Source organism: Notamacropus eugenii, chromosome 7 (genome assembly GCF_028372415.1).
Source record: "Notamacropus eugenii isolate mMacEug1 chromosome 7, mMacEug1.pri_v2, whole genome shotgun sequence".
NCBI classification, from domain to species: domain Eukaryota; kingdom Metazoa; phylum Chordata; class Mammalia; order Diprotodontia; family Macropodidae; genus Notamacropus; species Notamacropus eugenii.
This window is the reverse complement of record NC_092878.1, coordinates 82,701,201-82,721,455: the sequence shown is the minus strand read 5'-3', so window position 1 is coordinate 82,721,455 and position 20,255 is coordinate 82,701,201. Positions and strand designations below refer to the sequence as shown.

At 36.3% G+C, this 20,255-nt stretch overlaps 1 protein-coding gene across 2 annotated transcripts in view; it reads left to right on the top strand.

The window, feature by feature from the left end:
• HPF1 (histone PARylation factor 1) overlaps nucleotides 1–20,255 on the top strand; it is a 27,702-nt gene extending 7,447 nt beyond the window's left edge. For both annotated transcript variants that reach the window (XM_072623367.1, XM_072623368.1), the window contains 7 exons: nucleotides 928–1,087; nucleotides 4,481–4,670; nucleotides 5,709–5,807; nucleotides 11,616–11,766; nucleotides 14,571–14,658; nucleotides 17,829–18,001; nucleotides 19,974–20,255. In XM_072623367.1, coding sequence (XP_072479468.1) covers nucleotides 928–1,087; nucleotides 4,481–4,670; nucleotides 5,709–5,807; nucleotides 11,616–11,766; nucleotides 14,571–14,658; nucleotides 17,829–18,001; nucleotides 19,974–20,105 — 993 coding nt within the window. In that variant the 3' untranslated portion in view covers nucleotides 20,106–20,255. The remainder of the gene's footprint in view (nucleotides 1–927; nucleotides 1,088–4,480; nucleotides 4,671–5,708; nucleotides 5,808–11,615; nucleotides 11,767–14,570; nucleotides 14,659–17,828; nucleotides 18,002–19,973) is intronic.

The window sequence follows — 20,255 nt, the reverse complement described above, 5'->3', positions numbered from 1 at the left end:
TTTTATCCTAGTTGCGTTACTTTTGTTCATGCAAAAGATGTGAAGGGGTCGGTTAGGTCTTTATCTGTAAAAAAAAGCTATTACTGACACAATCAGGTAAGGTTCTTTTATGGAGGATTTTATTAACCTTTTTTGTATCATGACCCCTTTGAGAGTCTAGCAAAGCCTACAGGTGCTTCTCCTCAGAATAATATTTTTAAATGCATAAAATTAAATAGATAGAGATATAAAGGAAACCAATTATATTGCATTTCAATTATCACAATTTTTTTTGAGTTCGCAGACATCATATTAACCAACCCTGTTTTGCAGTCTCTTTTCTACCTTTCTTTCTGTCCTTCCACCATATCTCTTCCTCCCACCCTCCAGTAATGCATATGTGCTCATCTCTGTACATATTTTTTTTTTCCCATGGGCATAGGTCAGTAGCTAGGAGGTAGTTATGAATTACCTCAGAAATAGTACCAGAAAGGACCCAGAAGGAAAGCCTCTGCTGCTTCATTGACACATGTCACCACTCTCAGCAAGCAGCCTTGAGCCATGGTTAACATGAAATCTGTTCACATAAAGCCCTTTCTAACACACTACTTAACTAAGCAAATCAGGGACCCTTCGTTTCTTCTCTTTACTCTCTTATTGCCTTTCTCTTTTCTTTTTTTTCTTCTTATTTCTATGTTACTGTTTTCTGTTATCTTAATAAAACATAGACCTTTTGCAGATTGACTCCCATTCCCTTTCATTTTCTACTCGCTGATATAGTCACTCCCCTGCGCACTTCCTGACCCCAAAATGTTGAAATTTTACTCTTAGAAAGTACACACCAAACCCATTGCATTTGCAAAGAAAAAAGAGATGGAAAACTTTGATGTTTAGGGAAAGTTCTAATTACTATTTGAGAATTCATATAATTTTTATGCCAATTTGCAGTGTAAAAAATCAAAATACATAAAGAAGAAAGGATCCACCCATGCAGATGTCTCTGATGATCTTCGACAAGAAGTAGAAAATTTCTATAAACTCTCAATGCCTGAAGATTTCTATCACTTTTGGAAGTTCTGTGAAGAACTTGATCCTGAAAAACCAGCTGGTAAGAAGCCTCAAAAGTCCTTCCTTTAAAGACACCACCAAGGGAAAGTATAAATAGCATATAAATGTGCTTAAAAATTATGGTCAGTTTGGTATAGATCTAAGTTGATTTTTTTTTTTTTTAATGATCATTGCAGGCAAAGGACTGATGAATATCTATGCTGGGAAAATAGTTTTCGTCTTGTAAGATAAGCTTCTGAAAGCTTATAGGTGTGCTTTTTACATGAAATTTTTATATAAAACATACTATACTTCCCATTTAGATAAATATTTATCTCTATGCCTGGAAAAGACATGAAGATTTTAAAAAAACACAGCTTGACTAGAGCAGAAGTTTTAATATAGGGGAGCAGTGGAAGAGAAAGTTGAGGAGACAGGGTAGGGTCAGTTGATAGATGTCCTTAGATGACAGACTTAGGAATATGAATTGTATCCCAAAGGCAATAGAAAGTCATTGGAGAGTTTTTTGAAGAATGAAGTGACATGATAAAAGCTGTGATTTAGGAAAATTAATCTATCTGTATTCAGGATTAAGTGGAAGGGGATGAACTTCCTGTGGCTACAGAAAGTTCTTCATTTATGATAGTTATGCTCTTTGAATCAAAGCATTTTTTCATATAACATTCTATAAACAGATATTTTCTTTGACTTTGTTTACAATTTCTAGTAACTTTATGAAGACGCATTCATGCATGTTGCTATATTTAGCAGCTACGTGAATGAGTGCTGTACAATTTTGAAATTTGTTTTTATCATCCTCAGAATTGGAAAAGTATAGTTGCAGAAGGTAGATGAAACCTACCTTCTGAGTTATGAGGATCAAATGAAATAATATTTGTAAATTGCTTAGCACAGTACATAGTAGGCACTATATAAATGTTTATTCCTCTTCCCTTCCCATTTTACTTAATATATGCTGTACATTTTTATACTTTTTATTGGAACAATGACTGGTCTGTATACCTTCTTTCTGTTCTATATAAAATGTGACTAATATACACATGCATCAAGTATATCCTTGATGCAGGTATTGATAGGGAACTTGCAGATTTTGACAAGTGATGTTTTGTGATAGACAACATCTTTACAATCACGCAGTATAAACACACTGTGTTTACTGTTTTTTTGTTTTGATTTGGTAGAACAAAATATTATTTTAAAGTCTCCTATGAGTCATTCAAAATTATGCAAGATTCCTTGAAAAATACAATAGAACCAGGTATGGCCTTCATTGATATCAGGTGAGGCACCAAAAAAAGAGAGAGTTATTCTTGTTATAAAGATACTAGATCTAGCACAAAATCAAAGTTGAAGGGAGATTCCTCATAGATGGTGAAGTCCTCCAGCTACTTCTCGTTGCATATTTCATTTGTTGTTTATCTCAGGGTCCTTATTTTAAAACCTCTTGGACAAGGAATTTGTAACTCAGAGTTTGACCTAACTACCAAGTGGATAAAGAATGGTTATTGTCTGGACTGTGGCATTCAGTTAAATAAACAACATATAGCACTTGTCTTTCAGTATGTTTATCTTAGAAACTAAAAATGGACAATGAGTTGGGCCCAGAATTAAGCAGGAGGAGAAGGAAAACAAAATGTACTGCCTGTGGAAAATTGTAGTGCCCTTTAATGACCTCAACTTCTTCCTGAAAGACTTACCTTTTAATACTGCTATTCTATCAGTGATGTTGTATGCTCTACTAGTGACTGAGTCATACAACTGGAAAACTATGATTTCTAAAGATAGTTGAACTGCAGAGGAGAAATATATCCACTGGGTGTGAGTAGACTGTAGCATATAACAAAGAACTTCAAAGAAGACAGAGTATATCATCAAAGAAACAACTGACCCAAAAAAAGAACATGGGCTGTTCAAGAGACGTTCTCCTCTGCTCATTTATTTTCACAATATTAGGCAAATGTGAGGAAGACCTCCAGCATTTTAGGTGGATCTCTTGGGGTGAACTTATTGTAGGAGAAGGCATTATCAAGAGTCCTGCAGAATGGACAGGAATGGATGAATCCATTTATTGATGCCATCTGCATCATTGGAAAGAACAGCCATATTAATGGGATCACAAAGTCATTTGAGCATATTTACTTTTTATTCTAACAAATATACTATGTTTTTAACTGTCCCTTCGTTTGCAACTCATGACAAACTGAAGAGTAATTTCTTTTGTGGATCCCCAGCAAAGGGAAGCAGTAATCTGTTTTTCTGTCCCAGTTTCTTCTCCAAGAATAAAATTTAAGGAAAAGCCTGTGAGTACTTAAGGGAACAAAATATAGTCACCTGCTGCCTTGGAATAAAGAACCAAGGAGAACATGACCTAGACTGAAGAGAGGGAGATGAATATGTAATCTGGCCTCTGATCTGTAGTCTGCTGTCATCTTTAGACAGGCAAATCGCTAATAGAGAACGGGGTCTCTCAAAGGAAGGCAAGTTTGAGGTCTTCCCCTACCCAAGCTGATTTTACTTTTGCCTATCCCTCCATGACCGCAATGGCTGTGAAGGGCTTATATGGAAACATCATTTTGCTTGGAGTACACTTTCTTCCCCTCTTTTATAGTCTTTTCAAAATTTAGCTCAAGTACTATCTCCTACATCAGTCCTTTCCATTTTACCTTTATTTGTTATGTATTTATTTTGTATATACTTACGTTCGTGGTGTCTCCCCCAATAGACTGTGAACTTCTTGAAAGCAGAGACATATATTTTTATCTGGATCCTTGGCCCCTAAGAATAGAATAGATGCTTACTAAATGCTTACTGGTTGAATGATAGAAATCATTCACAGAGAGGTGGTTACTGAAAGCTGTATGAGCAGATGAGTTTTCTAAGAGAGGACTGAGTTCTGAATTTAGGGGTTTAGAGTAGGTGGAAGACCCTCAAAGTAGAATAAAGGTGAGCAGAGTTGGAGGAGAACCAAAATGGCCGCTGTCTCAGAGGAGGAAGGTGTTTGAACAGTGAAGGGAGTAGACAAAAGATGTCATTTGTGACAAGATCAAAGGGAATGAACACTGAGGAAAAGGCTGTTGGATGTAGCAATTAGAGGTCACTGGTAACCTTTGAGAGCAGTGGGGTTTCAATAGAATGGTGAGAGTGAAAGCTGGGTTACCAGAAGTTTAAATGGTAGAAAAGAAATTGAGGAGGTGGTTGTAAACAACTTATCCTCAAGACTAGCACAAGTGCCTTGCACAAAATAGTTCCTTGATAAATGCCTGAATTGAATTGAGAATCTTCACATGCCACTAGAAAGATCTGTTTCATGTTGAAAACTTCCTCATTTTTGTAATATTATTACTTAGAAATACACAATTGAATAAAAAGTATTGCTAATAGTACTTTCCTGCCAGAAACTGTTTTTCCTGTGGCCATTTAATTTAATTTACAGATGCACTGTTAACAAGCCTTGGACTCCAGCTTGTTGGTCCTTTTGATATCCTTTCTGGAAAACACAAAGTGGAAAACAAATCAACAGACATAAATTTTAACCTTCACTGGAGGTTTTACTATGATCCTCCTGAGTTCCAGACTATTGTTAATGGAGATGACAAAACTCAGTTTCACATGGGGTATTTCAGGTAAGAAACCTGGTTTTCCTCCTTCTGCTCAGAAAGCAACTAGTGTCTCTTCACCCTTTGTTAGTAGGTGTATACACTTGACTAACCCAAAGTCTTTCCCAACAGTAGAATGTTATGGTTCAGTGAATGACACATTGTGTTTAGCTTAGTGGACATCTATCCTAAAGTAAGAGTTTGGACCCTCAGCTATTTTTCTTTCCTTAGCCACTGCAGCTCTTCTCTAATATAGATATGAACTCTTGCAGTGCTCTCTGCTCTTGTGTTTTCTTCTGAGAAACTATGAGAATCCTCAATGAATTACTCACCAAAAGTATAGGGGAGCTATAAAATGGGGCCATAAGAAGTATTCCTGGAAACCTCACTTCGTTTTTTCCATCTATGCCACCCATGTGTTATAGAAGTAGGAGAGAAAACTTTCTTATCCAGGCTGGATGAGAGAAGCTTTTTGTATCTAGCCAAAACAGGAGCAGTCTTAATTTGGAGGAGGTTCTGTCAACCTCAGCCAGTAAAACTGCTACCATTTAACCAAGAGACCTGGTAGGACAATAGATTCAAATGGATTAATTGTTGAGGAAAGGGAAGAGAAAGACAACCAATGACAGCAATAGATATATCCATCCTTTCATGGACTTTTCTACTTTTAACTCCTTTTGTCCCATAATCCTTTTGTGGGGTAGAGATGAATAAAACATTGCTCATTCTTTAGGCTCTGTTCTTGGGATCTGACAAATATTTTAATCCAGTTTTAGGTTAAATTATAAATAATACTTTGTTGTTAAGGTCCTGTGCTTCTTCGAAGTACCTAGAAGAACCAAGTTGTTAACATTTTGCTTTCTGCAACATTACTGGTCAGTAAGATATAGCCATATTTGGTAAAGCATATGCTGAGACAAGTTTTAATAAAAGGTTGGCATCTAATAGTTTGTTCCATGCCTTTTTAAGGAAAATTTATAGACCTGAATTGACAACTCAAGGAGCTGAATTCCTGGACATTGCAAGAAATATTATGGGCATCTCAATATTTTTTGTGTTTAACAGAGACTCACCTGATGAACTTCCCGTATATGTTGGTGTAAATGAGGCAAAGATAAATTGTACAATTGTTCAAAATGGAGACAATGTATTCGCTGCAGTCAAGTAAGATTTAATACTATTTTTTCTCAGTTCTGTGGTTCACAGTAATTTCACTTACATTACAGTATTGGGGAAAAAAGATAGAAAATTTTAAAAATCAGTTGGTTCTTTTACTACCAGTAAAATATTTGATTGAAAGAAAACTGGGGTCTTTATTCCTTGTTGCCTTGACCCCTACATTAAAACACAAGTCCTAAATTTTCAATCGATGTGATTTATGAACACTATTAGATGTCCAAAGACAAACCTATCTGAAGTTACAGTATTAGTAAGGCTGGAATGAAATAATTTTTTAACATAAGTTTTAATTTCTTTCCTTTAAAGTGTTACTCAGATGAATTTTATGATTTTATCATATATCTCAGGATGATGTACTTTGACTTAATTTAGTGGTAACAGTATTGTAATCAAACTATTTCTCAGTGATGCAATTTAAGGTATTTTAGTTACATATAGGGAAGGAAAAATTTGATGCACTGAAAGTAATGTGCTGTCTGACATTTTATCACTGTCAGCTTTTTTTTAATTACTTTTTTTTCAAGTAACAAGCATTCATTTACTCTCCACCTTGCAACTGGGAGAAAAAAAGAAAAACAAAACCTTTTCACAGATACACATCATCTAGAAAACCAATTCCCTTACTGGTTGTTTTGAAAAATGTGTCTTGTTTTGCATATTTAGTTTTTCACCTCATCATCAGTACTCTGGAATCATGGTTGGCCTTTGCTTTGATCAGAATTCTTAAGTCTTTAAAATTCACTGTTCATTGTTACAGTATTGTTATAGTATAAATTATTCTTTTTACTCCGTTCATTTTACTCTGCATCAGTTTCTACAGGTCTTTTGAGTTTCTCTGAAACTGTCCCTTCATTTCTCATTATTATATTACCTTCACATACCATAATTTGTTCAGTCTTTCCTCAGTTGATGGACACCCTTTATTTTCCAATTCTTCCCTACGATTAAAAAGAGCTCCTAAAAATATGTTTGTACATATGTGACCTTGTCTTTATTTCTTCTCTTTGTGACTTAGACCGTAGTTGTGTCTCTGGGTCAAAGGGATGCATAATTTAGTAACTGATCGGACATAATTCCACATTGGTTCCAGAATGGTTGATGCATTTCAGTGTGCCTTCTATACCCCATTACCTGTATTTCTTTTTTCCCAGTTGCATGCAAAAACAATTCTCAGCATTTGTTCCTAAAACTTTGAGTTCCAACTTCTCTCCCTTCTTCACTCCCCACTTATCCCCTCTGTGAAGGCAAGCAATTCAGTATAGGCTATACATGTGTAGTTATGCAACAGACTTCCATAATAGTCATGTTGTGAAAGACTGACTGTATTTCCCTCCATCCTATGTTGTCCCCCATTTATTCTATTCTTTCTTTTGTCCTTGTCCTTCCCCAAAAGTGTTTACTTCTAATTAGTCCCTCGTGCAATTTGCCCTCCCTTCTATCTTCCCCCCTATACCCCTCTTATCCCCTTCTTCCCTACTTTCTTGTAGTATAAGATAGATTTTCATACCAAATCGAGTGTGAGAATTCCCTCTTCATATCCCTTGACTATCAATTTGCAAATGGTTCAGCTAGGAGTAACTAGGTGGTGCAATGGATAGTACTTTTGCATGCAACTGGGAAATAAGAAATACAGGTAATGGGGTGTAGAGGGCACACTGAAATGCATCAACCATTCTAGAAACCAATGTGGAATTATGTCCAATCAGTTACTAGGATTCCTTCACCAACTTATTTTGAAGTTGAGGAAACTGAGGCAAACAGGGTTAAATGATTTGCCTGGGGTCACATGGTAAGTCCTGGGGCCAAATTTGAACTCGGGAAGAGTCTTCTTGACTTCAGGTCTGGCACTCTATCCATTGTGCCCTTTTTAAAAAGTAAATTAAAAAAAAAACTAGTAAAGATAACAGAGAAAAGAGACATCAAGAATACAAGGGTTAGATGGCAGTCCTGTAAGGAAAGACTAATGAATTATTGGGGACATTAGCCCCCAAAACTGTATTTTTGAGGGGAGTGATGGTCAGTTGTTCATACTTTACTGAGCAAAGGTTCAGGCTTGGAATCTTGTCTCCTATCTTTTCCTCATCCTCCATATTCAGCCAGTTGTGAGGTGTTGTCAGTCTTATCTCCTCAATCCATCATCACCTCTCACTTGGACTATCACCATAGCCTCCTGTTGATCCTCTGCTCTCTCAGATCCATCCTTTAATAGTTGCCAAGTTGATATTCCTGAAACAAAGATCTTAACCATACTATTTTCTGCAGTCGCCTCCTTCCCCACTCCATGTTCCTCCCTTCCCTTATCCTACCCCCATTCCTCACCAACCCTTCAGTAGCTTCTTATCATCTGTAGGGTTAAAAAACAAAATCCTCAGCTTAGTATCTAAAACTTATCCTTTTCTAGCTTTCATATTATTCAACCATTATTTCTAGTTAAGCTGGTTAAACTTTTCCCTTCACATAGCATTCTCTCTTCCCTACCGTTTCACAAGAAATTCCTCACATATGTAGTCTTTTCTCACCTCTTCTTCTTAGAATCCCTGCCTTCCATTAAGAGATTCCACCATCTTTATGAGGTTTTTTCCCCAGTTTTCCTCATTCTACAAGTTGTTAGTGCCCTCTCCCTCTTCAAATTACTTAGTATTATTTTATATGTAATTTATATTTGTGTACATGTTGTTTCTTCCCACCTTGGTCTTTTTTTATCTCTGGTGTCTTTGTTTTATTTTATTTTTTTCTGTTTTTCTTTTCTTTTTTTAATATGTAATTATTTTTAGTTCTTAATATTCACTTCCACAGGAATTTGAATTCAGAATTTTCTCCCAGTTTCTCTCCACCCCTCACCCCAGTACAGCATGCACCCCATCCACCCCTTCCTCCAGTCTGTCTTCCCTTCTATTACGCACCTTTCTTCCGTCCCCCTTTCCCTCTATTTTCCTGTAAGCAGAATAGGTTTCTATACTCCATTGCCTGTATAGCTTAATTTCCAGTTGCATGCTATAACAATTTTTAATATTCATTCTTAAAGCTTTGAGTTCCATATTCTCTCCCTCCCTCCCCACCCACTCTCATTGAGAAAATAAACAATTCAGTATAGATCATACATGTGTAAGAGTGCAAAGCACTTCCATAATAGTTATGTTGTAAAACTAACCACATTTCCCTCTGTCCTATCTTGCCTTTCATTTATTCCATTCTCTCCCTTGACCTGTCCTCCCACAATAGTGTTTGCTTCTGATTATCCCTTTCCCCAATTTGCTGTCCCTTTTATCATCTTCCCTCTCCTATCCCCTTTCCCCTTGGCCTTCCTGCAGGGTGAAATAGATTTCCATGTCCAACTAAGTGGAGTAATTCCCTCCTTCAGCCAAATCCCATGAGAATAAGGCTCAATTATTTCCTTTCATCTCCCCACCCCCATTGTAAAAGCTGTTTCTTCCCTTTTTTATATGAGGCGATTTGCTACATTCTACCTCTCCCTTTATCTTACTCTAGTGCATTCCATTCAGCAGTAAATTTTATTTTTTTAGATATTCTCCCTTCATATTCAGCTGACTCTGTGCCGTGTGTGTATATACATACACACATATACCCATATAAATATACATACCTACACATATATAACACACCTACATATGTGCCTATACCTACCTACACATATGTGGGGGGGGGTGTATTCCCTCTAACTACTCAAATATTGAAAAAGGTCTCATGAGTTACACATAACATCTTTCCATGTAGGAATATAAACAGTTTAACTTTAATGAGTTCCTTAAGCCTTCTCTTTCTTGTTTATCTTTTCAGGTTTCTCTTGATTCTTGTATTTGAAAGTCAGATTTTCTGTTCAGCTCTGGTCTTTTCAACAAGAATGCTTGGAAGTCCTCTATTTCACTGAAATTCCATTTTTCTCTGAAGTATTATACTCAGTTTTGCTGGGTAGATGATTCTTGGTTTTAATCCTATTTCCTTTGACCTCTGGAATATCATATTCCAAACCCTTGGATCCCTTGGTGTAGAAGTGTCTAAATCCTGTGTTATCTTGATTGTATTTCCACAATACTAGAATAGTTTCTTTCTAGCTACTTGTAATATTTTCTCCTTGACCTAGGAACTCTGGAATTTGGCTATAATATTCCTAGGAGTTTTCCTTTGAGGATCTCTTTCAGGAGATGATCAGTGAATTCTTTCCATTTCTGTTTTACCCTCTGGTTCTAGAATATCAGGGCAGTTTTCCTTGATAATTTCTTGGAAGATAATGTCTAGGCTCTTTGTTTCATCATGGTTTTCAAGTAGACCAATAATTTTTAAATTATTTCTCTGGGATCTATTTTTTAGGTCAGTTGTTTTTCCAGTGAAATATTTCACATTGTCTTCTATTTTTTCATTCTTTTGCTTTTGTTTTATAATTTCTTGGTTTCTCATAAAGTCATTAGCTTCCATCTGCTCCATTCTAATTTTTAAAGAACTATTTCTTGCAGTGTGCTTTTTGAACCTCCTTTTCCATTTGGCTAATGCTACTTTTTATAGCATTCTCCTCATTGGCTTTTTGGACCTCTTTTGCCATTTAGGTTAGTCTATTTTTAAAGGTGTTATTTTCTTCAGCATTTTTTTGGGTCTTCTTTAGCAAGCATGATTTTCTTGCATCGCTCTCATTTGTCTTCCCAAATTTTTTTGGAGGTTTTGGATATAGAAGTCTTCACTTCTATGTCTTCCTCAGATGGTATGCTTTGTTCTTCCTCATCTGAAAGGATGGAAGAAAATATCCATTCAGCAAGAAAGTAACCTGCTATAGTCTTATTTTTTTCTCTTTTTGGGGGCATTTTCCCAGGCAGTTACTTGACATTTGAATCCTTTATCAAGTGGAGGGTATACTCAAGGGACCTGTAAGTTCTCAGTTCCTCCAAGGTGGTACAATCAAGGGAGACGAGTTTACTCCTCCCTTGGCCTGTGCTCTGGTCTGTGAGCAACCATAAGTACTCTTCTCCCCAGGATCTGCAAGTAGAATTCCCTCTCCAGAGCCTCCACTAGCTCCACCAAGCCAGCACTCCTCCTCACCCCAGGACTACCACTCAGGACTGAGACCCAGATCAGCAGCACGATTCCCCTAGGGTCTTTAGGCGGGGCTCCAAAAGTGGATGCTGCTGCTGTCCTGGGGCTGGGGCCAGGATGGAGCTAGGGCCTGGCTGAGCTCCCTTCTCACCCAGGTGAAAGAACTTTCTTACTGACCTTTGAAGCAGTCTTTGGTATTTGTGGGTTGAGAAATCTGGGAACCACAGCTGCTACCTGTAATTCCAAACCCTGTGAAGCCTACTCCAGTTCTGTCCCTACTGTGCTGCATGACCAAGTCTGGGCCGCGCTCTGTGGGCTGTGTTCCCCTCTGAGCCCAGTGTGGTAGACCTTTCTTGTGGGCCTTCCAAGCTGTCTTGGACAGAAAATCTCTTTCACTCTCGTTTTGTGGCTTCTGCTGCTCTAAAATTTGTTTAGAGTTATTTATTACAACTATTTTATGAGCTATGGGGATAGAGCTAGAGCAAGTCCATCCTTCTACTCAGCCAACTATCAATGGTGTTTTGTATTTAGGTGCTTAATGAATATTTATTGAATTAAATATTTTTCAGTAATCACTATTTATTTTCTTAATATATATAGTGTGAATATATTGTATTTATTCCTCCTTTTAAACTGTCAGTGTACTATACTTTGGAGGGAACTTGGTAGCAGAAATATTTCCTCTAAACATTTAAAAAAATTTTTATGACTTGACATGAAATGAAATGAAATCTTCACTTTCTGTTTCAGATTATTTTTGGTGAAAAAAATCCAGGAGGAAACAGATAAAAAGAAAACTGATCTTTTGCAGAACATAAATGAAAAACTAACAGAAGCCGCCAAAAAACTGGGTTATTCCTTAGAACAAAGAAGCATGAGCATGAAACAGAGAGATAAAAAAGTATGGATTAAATCTGTTCAACTAATCCCTGTATAGAAACATTTTTGCTTTCTTCCCACCCCAATACTTTCGACACTTCCCTATCCCTAACCTAAAGAAAGCTGGATACTGTTACTGTTTTGCAGTTGCCTAAGTGGTTCTATTAGGCAGCCTAATCTCAGAAGGTAAATGCTTATCTGTCACACTGGTAATGATTAAGCTGCCATCAGAGCAAATACCAACCAGTTTTTGCTTCTCATTTTCTGATTATTTTGATTCACTAAACATTTTATGAAGCCAAAAGAAAACTTTTTTTTTTTACTTTGTTTTAGAATTAATAATGATGGAACTTGATCTTGTTTAGCACCATGGCAAATCCCGATATGATGCATCATAACTTCTGGTCTTACCACCATCTCTTGTTCTTAGCATTATCGTAATAATGGGAAGAGAGGCAGAGAGCGTGAGGGTAAATCCGGCTACAGGTGGTACTTGAGATAATAGTCATAACCAGGAAAAAAGTTGTCAGCAGATTCGTTCATTGGTATCACATTGACATGAAATTTGCTGTAGTCATTCATTTCAGTGGAGAAAGCTTAGTTTATTGTAATATTTTATTGACTGCTAGAAAGAGAATAATGAGTTCACACCACCTAAATTGGTGAATTTTCCCTTGACTTTGAAAATAGGACATTTTGGTACAGTGGAAAGAGAACTAGTATTTTAACCTTCCCATGTGACCTACAGTGAATTGAGAATTTAGTTTTTTCATCTGTTAAATGAAGGGGTTTAACTAGATGAACTCTGTCAAGATGTCTAGTAGTACTGTTATATTTACTAGCAGAAACTTAGAATAACATGTTTCTTTAACAGATTATTCCAGACATTAGTGAGATTAACATAAAGATACATGAACAAGAAGGCATCAACTTTGCCATCATCTCTTCTGCTTATGTTGCTATTAATAGACCTTTCTGCTCTGACTTAATAGAAGATAGCCTTCCTATTACTTTCTAGTCACCCTTTCTGCTTTGGGGAAGATAAATATTTCATTTTCTTCCAGATACACTTTTGAGTTGATCTGAGAGAAACATACGCTTAGATAAAATAGTGTACCTACTTACCCCTCAGTAAGGAATATTAATCCCATAAAGTCTTATTTAAGTTTTTAAAATTTTTATCTAAGTCACAACTATAATGCTATCACTAGCCTGCTATCTGATTCAAATTGGGGTAGGAACACAGTCAATTGGCTATGCAGGTAAGTATATGTATTTTTTTGCCTTTGAGTGATAATTTGTTCAATCAGTTATAAGCATTAAGCATCTAAGTGTTAGGTATTTGGGGTTAATTATCTATAAGCTTAGACAAAAGTATTTTTATGTTTAGACAAAAATAGTTTAATGCTGGAATTTAGAGACACTTAAGGAAAAAACAGGATATTTTTATCATTAGAAAGTCTATGATTGGTACTCATTTATACCTACCCTTTAATTTGGATTGTAGTGATTTATACTCTAAAAGCACATACCATTATTTGAAAAATGACATTTATTTTGCAACAAGCCAATGATAACTTAGTAGCAGTGTATATGACACTTTCAAAGATTATAGCCTTAAAGTATATTTGATCAAACTACTAATAGAAAACTCAGACAAGTTTGGAGAAATTTCAAGAGAGGGATAGCAACTTTGGAAAAGTTTTGGTTTGGTGATTTAATGGCAACCCTTGAGGACATGGGATAATATGGGAAGACCTAAGGAATCAGCATGGAAAAGTCCTCAGACAGTTAACTAATAGAGTAAGGCAAGGGAGTGAGGTGGAGAGTGCAACAAGTAGGAAGAAAGCATTCTGTGGATGGGTTGTAACTTGAAAGTCCTCTTCCTTCTCTCCCCATGTCCACACCCCGTCCGAAATCTAATTAAACTATTACTTTGGTTATACTCTTCCCCTGATATCTCTGTATGATTAATACCTTGTGAATTGTATATTTGCATCAAAAGAATTTGAGACATCGCTTTCTCTGAAAATTTTAGTGGATTTTATTTTTTTAGTAAGAAGTGAAAAATCTTAATTGCTTTTTCTTGAATTTCTTTTAAGAGAAATTGAAAGCAGTTGAAGCAGATGATTTAAGGAACGACTACATCAGAATAGTGCCCTGGGAGTTATAGATAGGGAGAATAGGATAAGGAAGGAACCAAAGTATTCTTGGAGAAGCTGTAGCTAAATCAGATAAAACAGGAATATTTTGGGCTAGAATAGTATATTTTAAAATGTTGAAATATTTATTAATTGGTCTTCCCACTTTGGCAATTTGAGAACTTGAATTTTCCAAATAAAAATAATTTCTTGCTTTTTGGTCCCACCTTCCCTCCCTTCTTCCCCTTCCTTCTTTTCTTCCTTTTTTTCCCTCCCTTTCCCTCCCTCCCATCTTTTCCTCCTTTCTTTCCTTCCATCCTTTCTAACCTTTCTCCCTTTCTTTTTCTTGTTCTTTGAGGTATGTCTATATTGATAGCACTTGGAAGAAAAATACTTTGACCCTAATGGTTCTGGAGACATACACTCTCTTCCCCTCCAGCACACTTGTGGGCTGTTAGGGACAAAGCGCGGTGCGGGGCTATGAGTGACCAGTGTGTTGATTAATGAACTAGTTGCTTTACTGTCTTATAATCATTCACACATTTGATATTTAACTGGCTCTGTATGGAGGAAATTATTGCATATAATCCTTTCACCTAAGAATCTTAGTTTCCTGACATGATCAGAAATATTTGAGTTTCTGTCAGGATTAATTTGTACCTTATTTTCTCCCTCTTTGTCTTAGGTAGTGACAAAGACTTTTCACAGTGCAGGCCTGGTTGTCCCGATAGATAAAAATGATGTTGGATACAGAGACCTCCCTGAAACAGATGGTAATATGAGAGAAAAAGAGAGAGAGTGTTTGTGTCTATGTGGTATATTGTTTAAATGCTTTAATTTGTAAAACTTGAGAATTTGCCAGGAAATATGACGTGACACAGGAAGGATATGTGAGATTATTAGTGTGGAGCTCTTCTTCCACCTAGGGAGATCTCAAGTGAAAAGTATAGAAGCAAGGAGGAAACAAACATATATAAAGTGCCTTCTATGTGCCAGGCACTGTGTGTGATAAGTGCTTTACAGATATCTCTTTTGATCCTCATGACAACTCTGGGAGGTAGGTTGTGAGTCAGACAGGTTAGTGTCAGTCTAGTCATACTAGGAAGTGCCCAAGGCTGGATTTGAACTCCAGTCTAAGTAAATGGATAAGTTATTCTTTTTCCCTTGATCCTCCCTGGTTTTTCATTATTTATATGTAATAGTGGTTTCATATAGAAAAACAGGATGGTTTTGACAGGCAGGAAACATTGTCAGTCATTTAGAAAAGATCTGATCTTTATCTTTGTGACCTAATATTTCCCTGTAATCAGCACACACATACCTCCCATCCCCTATTCTTTCTGGTTTCCTCTAGATTTTTGCTCCCATGAGAACTCGAACCCTTAATTACTTCCAACAGGTACCTTTTAGCAACCCTCCTTTTAGATCTTCAATGAATACAGGGTGGTAATTAGGAGACAATGTTGAATTTTTCTAAAATATAAAGACTAAACATATCTTCATATCTGAGAGAGCATGTCTACTCATTCAGAAACTTCAGAAAGGTAGGGATTGTGTGTCAGATTCTGCCCATTTCCTGGTACCCCAGTTGGCTACTAGATTTTGATGACTAGTTGCTGCCCTGAACAACAAACTCAAGTCCTGGCAGTCATTACCCAGAGAGGTGATGGGTAGTCTGTGGTCACACCATCAGTCATAGTATGGAAGTCATGACAGTTGTCATGATTTTATGACATAAACAGTGAGCAAATTATAACAGAAGTTTAAATGAGCCCTGTTTTTTTTTTCCAGCTTCTGTTAAAGTGGGCCTGGAAATCTTTAGCTACTTAGGTAATAAAATGGTGCTTTAGAATGCAGCAGACTTTTAAAAATCAAATTGAAAGGAAACTTTGATAAAAACTGTTCAGCATGTTCCAGAATATTGCTAAAATTGAAATTATGACATGTTCACGTAGGGGAAAGCATATACTGATGTTGGAGGTCTGGGTCTAACTTTTGCTACTCATTCTGTTATCTTGAACAAGCTTACAGCCAGAGGCTCCTCCTGTACTATCTACCTCACCAGGCTGTATAGTTTGTAAACTGTAAAGTGTCAGAATAGATATCTGTTAATACTTCAGTCCTTATATAACTTGGTTAAAAACCAATTACAAGACATTTTCAGTTAGTAAAGTAGGAAATGAAATATCATCTGCCCTCTACATGGGCCCAAGGAAAATGGATCTACCTGCCTGTGACCTTCCCAAGATATGGAGGTGAAAAGAATGCTTGGGCAAGAGCTTTTATGAGGCAGTGCCTCAGTTTTAGAAGTTTCAGACTTATTTAAATGCCTCACTATGTTATACATGAGAAAGGGCACAAAAATTACACTTACATAGAGATATGTAGTCTGTAATACCATGTGAAGTAGTTCTCCACTTGTCATTATCCCCAGTTTACTGCTGAGGAAACTGAAGGGACTTGCTCATAATCACAGACAGTAAGAGTCAGTCAGTGGCTTCAATCCATATCCTTCCACCGTACCATGAAGGTTGTCTGATACTTTAAGGAAGCAACAGGAATGAAGATAAGGAAACAATCCTTTTGAGATATCCAGAGAGAGGGAATAGAAGTTCCTCTTTTGGTAAAATTCATATAACAATAAAGATTCCCAGGTCAGGTAGCCAATTCTCATGCTCTTTTGTCCCTCCCATATTGCACAGAGTACACAGAGTTTTGGGAGTGTTCACTTTCGTTCTTATTTTTTAATCTATGAGATATTTTGTTTTTTTTTCTTTCAGCATGTGAATTAGTGAGATCTTAGGCTTTAGGTAGTTAAAACTGGTATGGAATCTTTTTTTTCCCTCCTTTAGTATTATATTTTTCTCTTAATGGGTAGTTTGAAAAACCTTTTCTGAAACATGCCAAATAATAACATCATAGACTTACGAAGTAGAAGGTATCTCTAGAGGTTATCTAGTCTAGTGCTTTCACTTCAGAGATGAAGAAATGGATGTCCTCAATGGTACAGTAATTTGCTGAGGGTCATGGCAATATAATCAAAGTTCAGACTCAGGTCTGCTGATGCCAAATTCAGAACCCTTCCCCCATACCACAAAAGAAGACCTGAATAGCAATCAGGAAGTCTCCATTTTAGGCTTCCTTGTGCTGTTAGCCTGCATAACCTTGGGCAGGTTGTTTAATACCTCTGTAATTTCTGGATCTGTAAAATGAAGTGACTGGGCTGGTCAGCTCTCCTATTTGACTTCCAATGGATTTTTTTTTTTAATGTTTGAGAACACCTTTTTAATTAAGGGATTTACTGCCAAAACAGGAGTACAGAAAAAGTACAGGCAGCTTTTTAAAAATTCAGCCTTTTCTATGGTGTAACATGGCCCAATGTCTGAAAGATTCCTGTTCCTGAGTTCCAATGTGGCCTCAAGACATTTATTAGCCATGTGACCCTGGGCAAGTCACTTAACCATATTTGCCTCAACAACATGACAGGTCACTCCATTATCTTTGCCCAGAAAATCCCAAATGGGGGTTATGAAAAGTCAGACTTAACTAAGCAAAGCATGGCTAAAATGCCCCCTGTAATTAATTGCTTATCTTGAATAGAGGGTTTTCTTCCCTGATAACTTCCTATCCTGCTATTTTGAAGTAGCCTATGCAAAGTTTTCCTACTGAAACCAAACCCAGTGAAATGTACTTAAAATAAAAGGGGTATACTTTGTCATGTACTTCTCTTTGGAATCCTAAATGAAAACAATGTTAGTTTGAACAGGAAGACTAAAAAATTGACATTCTAGATTATGTCAATAATTTGACACGTGGAGGTGAAAAGAATGGTCAGTGTTCTATGGGTCCTTTTGCTGTTGAGATGTTTCTTATAAAAATTTGTAACCCACCCATTAATCAAATTGAAGAATTACAATCTTATTTAAATGTGGTCTCATTTCAGCTAATCTTAAAATAATTTGCAGAATGATTGTTGAGGCTTCAAACGATGAGCAGAGAATGAAAGCATTTGCCCCTATTCAGGAAATGGTGACTTTTGTTCAATTTGCTAATGATGAATGTGACTATGGAATGGGACTTGAGCTAGGAATTGACCTTTTTTGCTATGGCTCCCAGGTGAGTTCTATATCAATACTGTATCAGATTCTTAAAACTTTGCAATTTATGCATATGTACTTCAGGGTTGGGTGGCAATTCAGGTAATACTTAAGAAATGTTATGTGATTTTATATTGTTATTTGAAATTCATTTGTATGCTAGCAAATGCATTGTACATTTGAGTAACTAGTGTGGAGTTAATATAGAATATTTTGCCTCCAAGTTAATTTTTCCATAAATTGAGTTTCCAGAGATTTAGAACACTTGCTAAAGTTTGTGACTTTTCTGTGCTTTTCATTAGCACATTAGCTTGTATTTGCCATTCATTTCACTGAGCATTTTAAGTGCTTACTGATGTGAAGGATTTCTTCATCATGGGGAATGTCCCCTACCAAGGCAAGCTGCACACTGTGACCCAGTAGCGCTATGGGGGAAATGACACTTGTCAAGAGTCACATAGTGAGTGAAGCATTGTGGTATGCTTTTATATGTGGTATCCATTTATATGGATAAAACTGTAGGCTTGAAGTCAGCAAGCACCTGTGTTCAAATGCCAGCTGTGTGACTCTTCCAGCCTAAATCTCATCTTCCTGACCTACAGTCCATCCTATCCCCCTTGGCATGTTGTCTTATTAAAATAGTCATGTTTGAAATATGAAATAAAAGGTAAGGAATTAGGAAAAAATATCTTTTACACTGAATTGTGATCAAGCAAATGCTGCTCTGCTCTACCTCTAGTTACACTGTTGTTAGGAAGAAATGAAACACCGAGAACGTCTTACATGTCCCTTGTTGTTACCCCAAGTGTTACCCCAAGTCTTTGATCCATCATTCAGGGAGTCAGAACAAAGCCAGGGAGGTTTTGCTGCACTGGTAATGTATTCGGGTGACAGCACTGAAAAGAGCCATTCATTCTTGTTTCCTTGTCTTGTGTTCTGGACCCTTTTTTTTGATCTTTTGCTTATATCTCCTTTGCTTTTCATAAAGCACTAAGAGCAAGCCTTATTAAATTTAAAATTAAAATAAAATTAACAATTAAATATAAATTTAAAATATTTTTAAATTCATCTTTTAGGTCTTTTTTTCAGTTTACGTCACATAGTAGTCTCAATAGCTTTATGCATTAGAATCCATTGTATTCATGAATACATTTAATTAAAACTTTTTCATATCATACTTGAATTTTGTCTTTTAGAAAGTTTTTTTATGTTTGAGTTTCAAGTTGTATAGAATGCCAACATTTGATACATACGTGTGTGTGTGAGAAAACATACAAATACATGCTTCTATACATGTTTTCTCTGGAGGTGGATAGCTTCTTCCTTGTGTAGTTGATCTAAATGACCATGTTATTCAGAATAGCTTAGTCATTTAGTTACTCTTCAAACAGTATTGTCATTACTGTATACCGTGTTCTTTTGGTTCTGCTCGTTTACTCTGCCTTATTTTATGCAAGTCTTTTCATGTTTTTCTAAAATCAAAATACTTTTTAATTTTGTCTTTTGAAAATCTAAGGGAAAACAATTTATATTACCATGGCTTTGATTTTTTGTTTAAATCAAGGGTGCCAGACTCCAATAGAAATGGATCTATTTGGTCCATATGTTAACTTAAGAGTACCACAAATTAATATTTTATGTGTTGTAATTTTATTTAGTTCAACATTCTTGGGTACATTTTAGTCTGGCTCTTGCTACATGCCGTAGTTTTGCAAGCAACAAGTTTGATACCTTTGGCCAAATTTTCCTCACTATTTGGTTTTTCCCTTTCCCATTATCACTTATATTGGTTAATGTAGTTGCTAAGTTTTTCTTTGTATCTTGCACTTAAATGCCAATAGAGTTGTAAGAGAGTAATGCATCTGTTTTAGGGTACCTAAAATGACTTAAGAGGAAGTTTTTAGTTGAGCAAGTAATGTTTTTAATAGTTATTGACAAGCCTATGTTACCTTGTCACCTTTGGATATTTTTTTTTACATTTTAATTTTCAGTATTTTCACAAAGTTATTGGTCAGCTTCTACCTCTTGCCTATAAGCTGTTGAAGAGGAATTTGTTTGCAGAGATCATTGAAGCTCATCTGACCAACAGAAGCAAAGGAAATGTAGATCAACTTGCAATATGAAGAAGAAAGATGGTACAAAGCAGTATTGTAAAATGTTGAATGTTTTATAACGTTAGGAGCACTAAACTGTTAAAATAGTTTTGGTTTGGGTTTTTTTGGTTTTTTTAAAAGAATTTGAAAGCTGTGATTAAATAAAGTTTATACAATTCA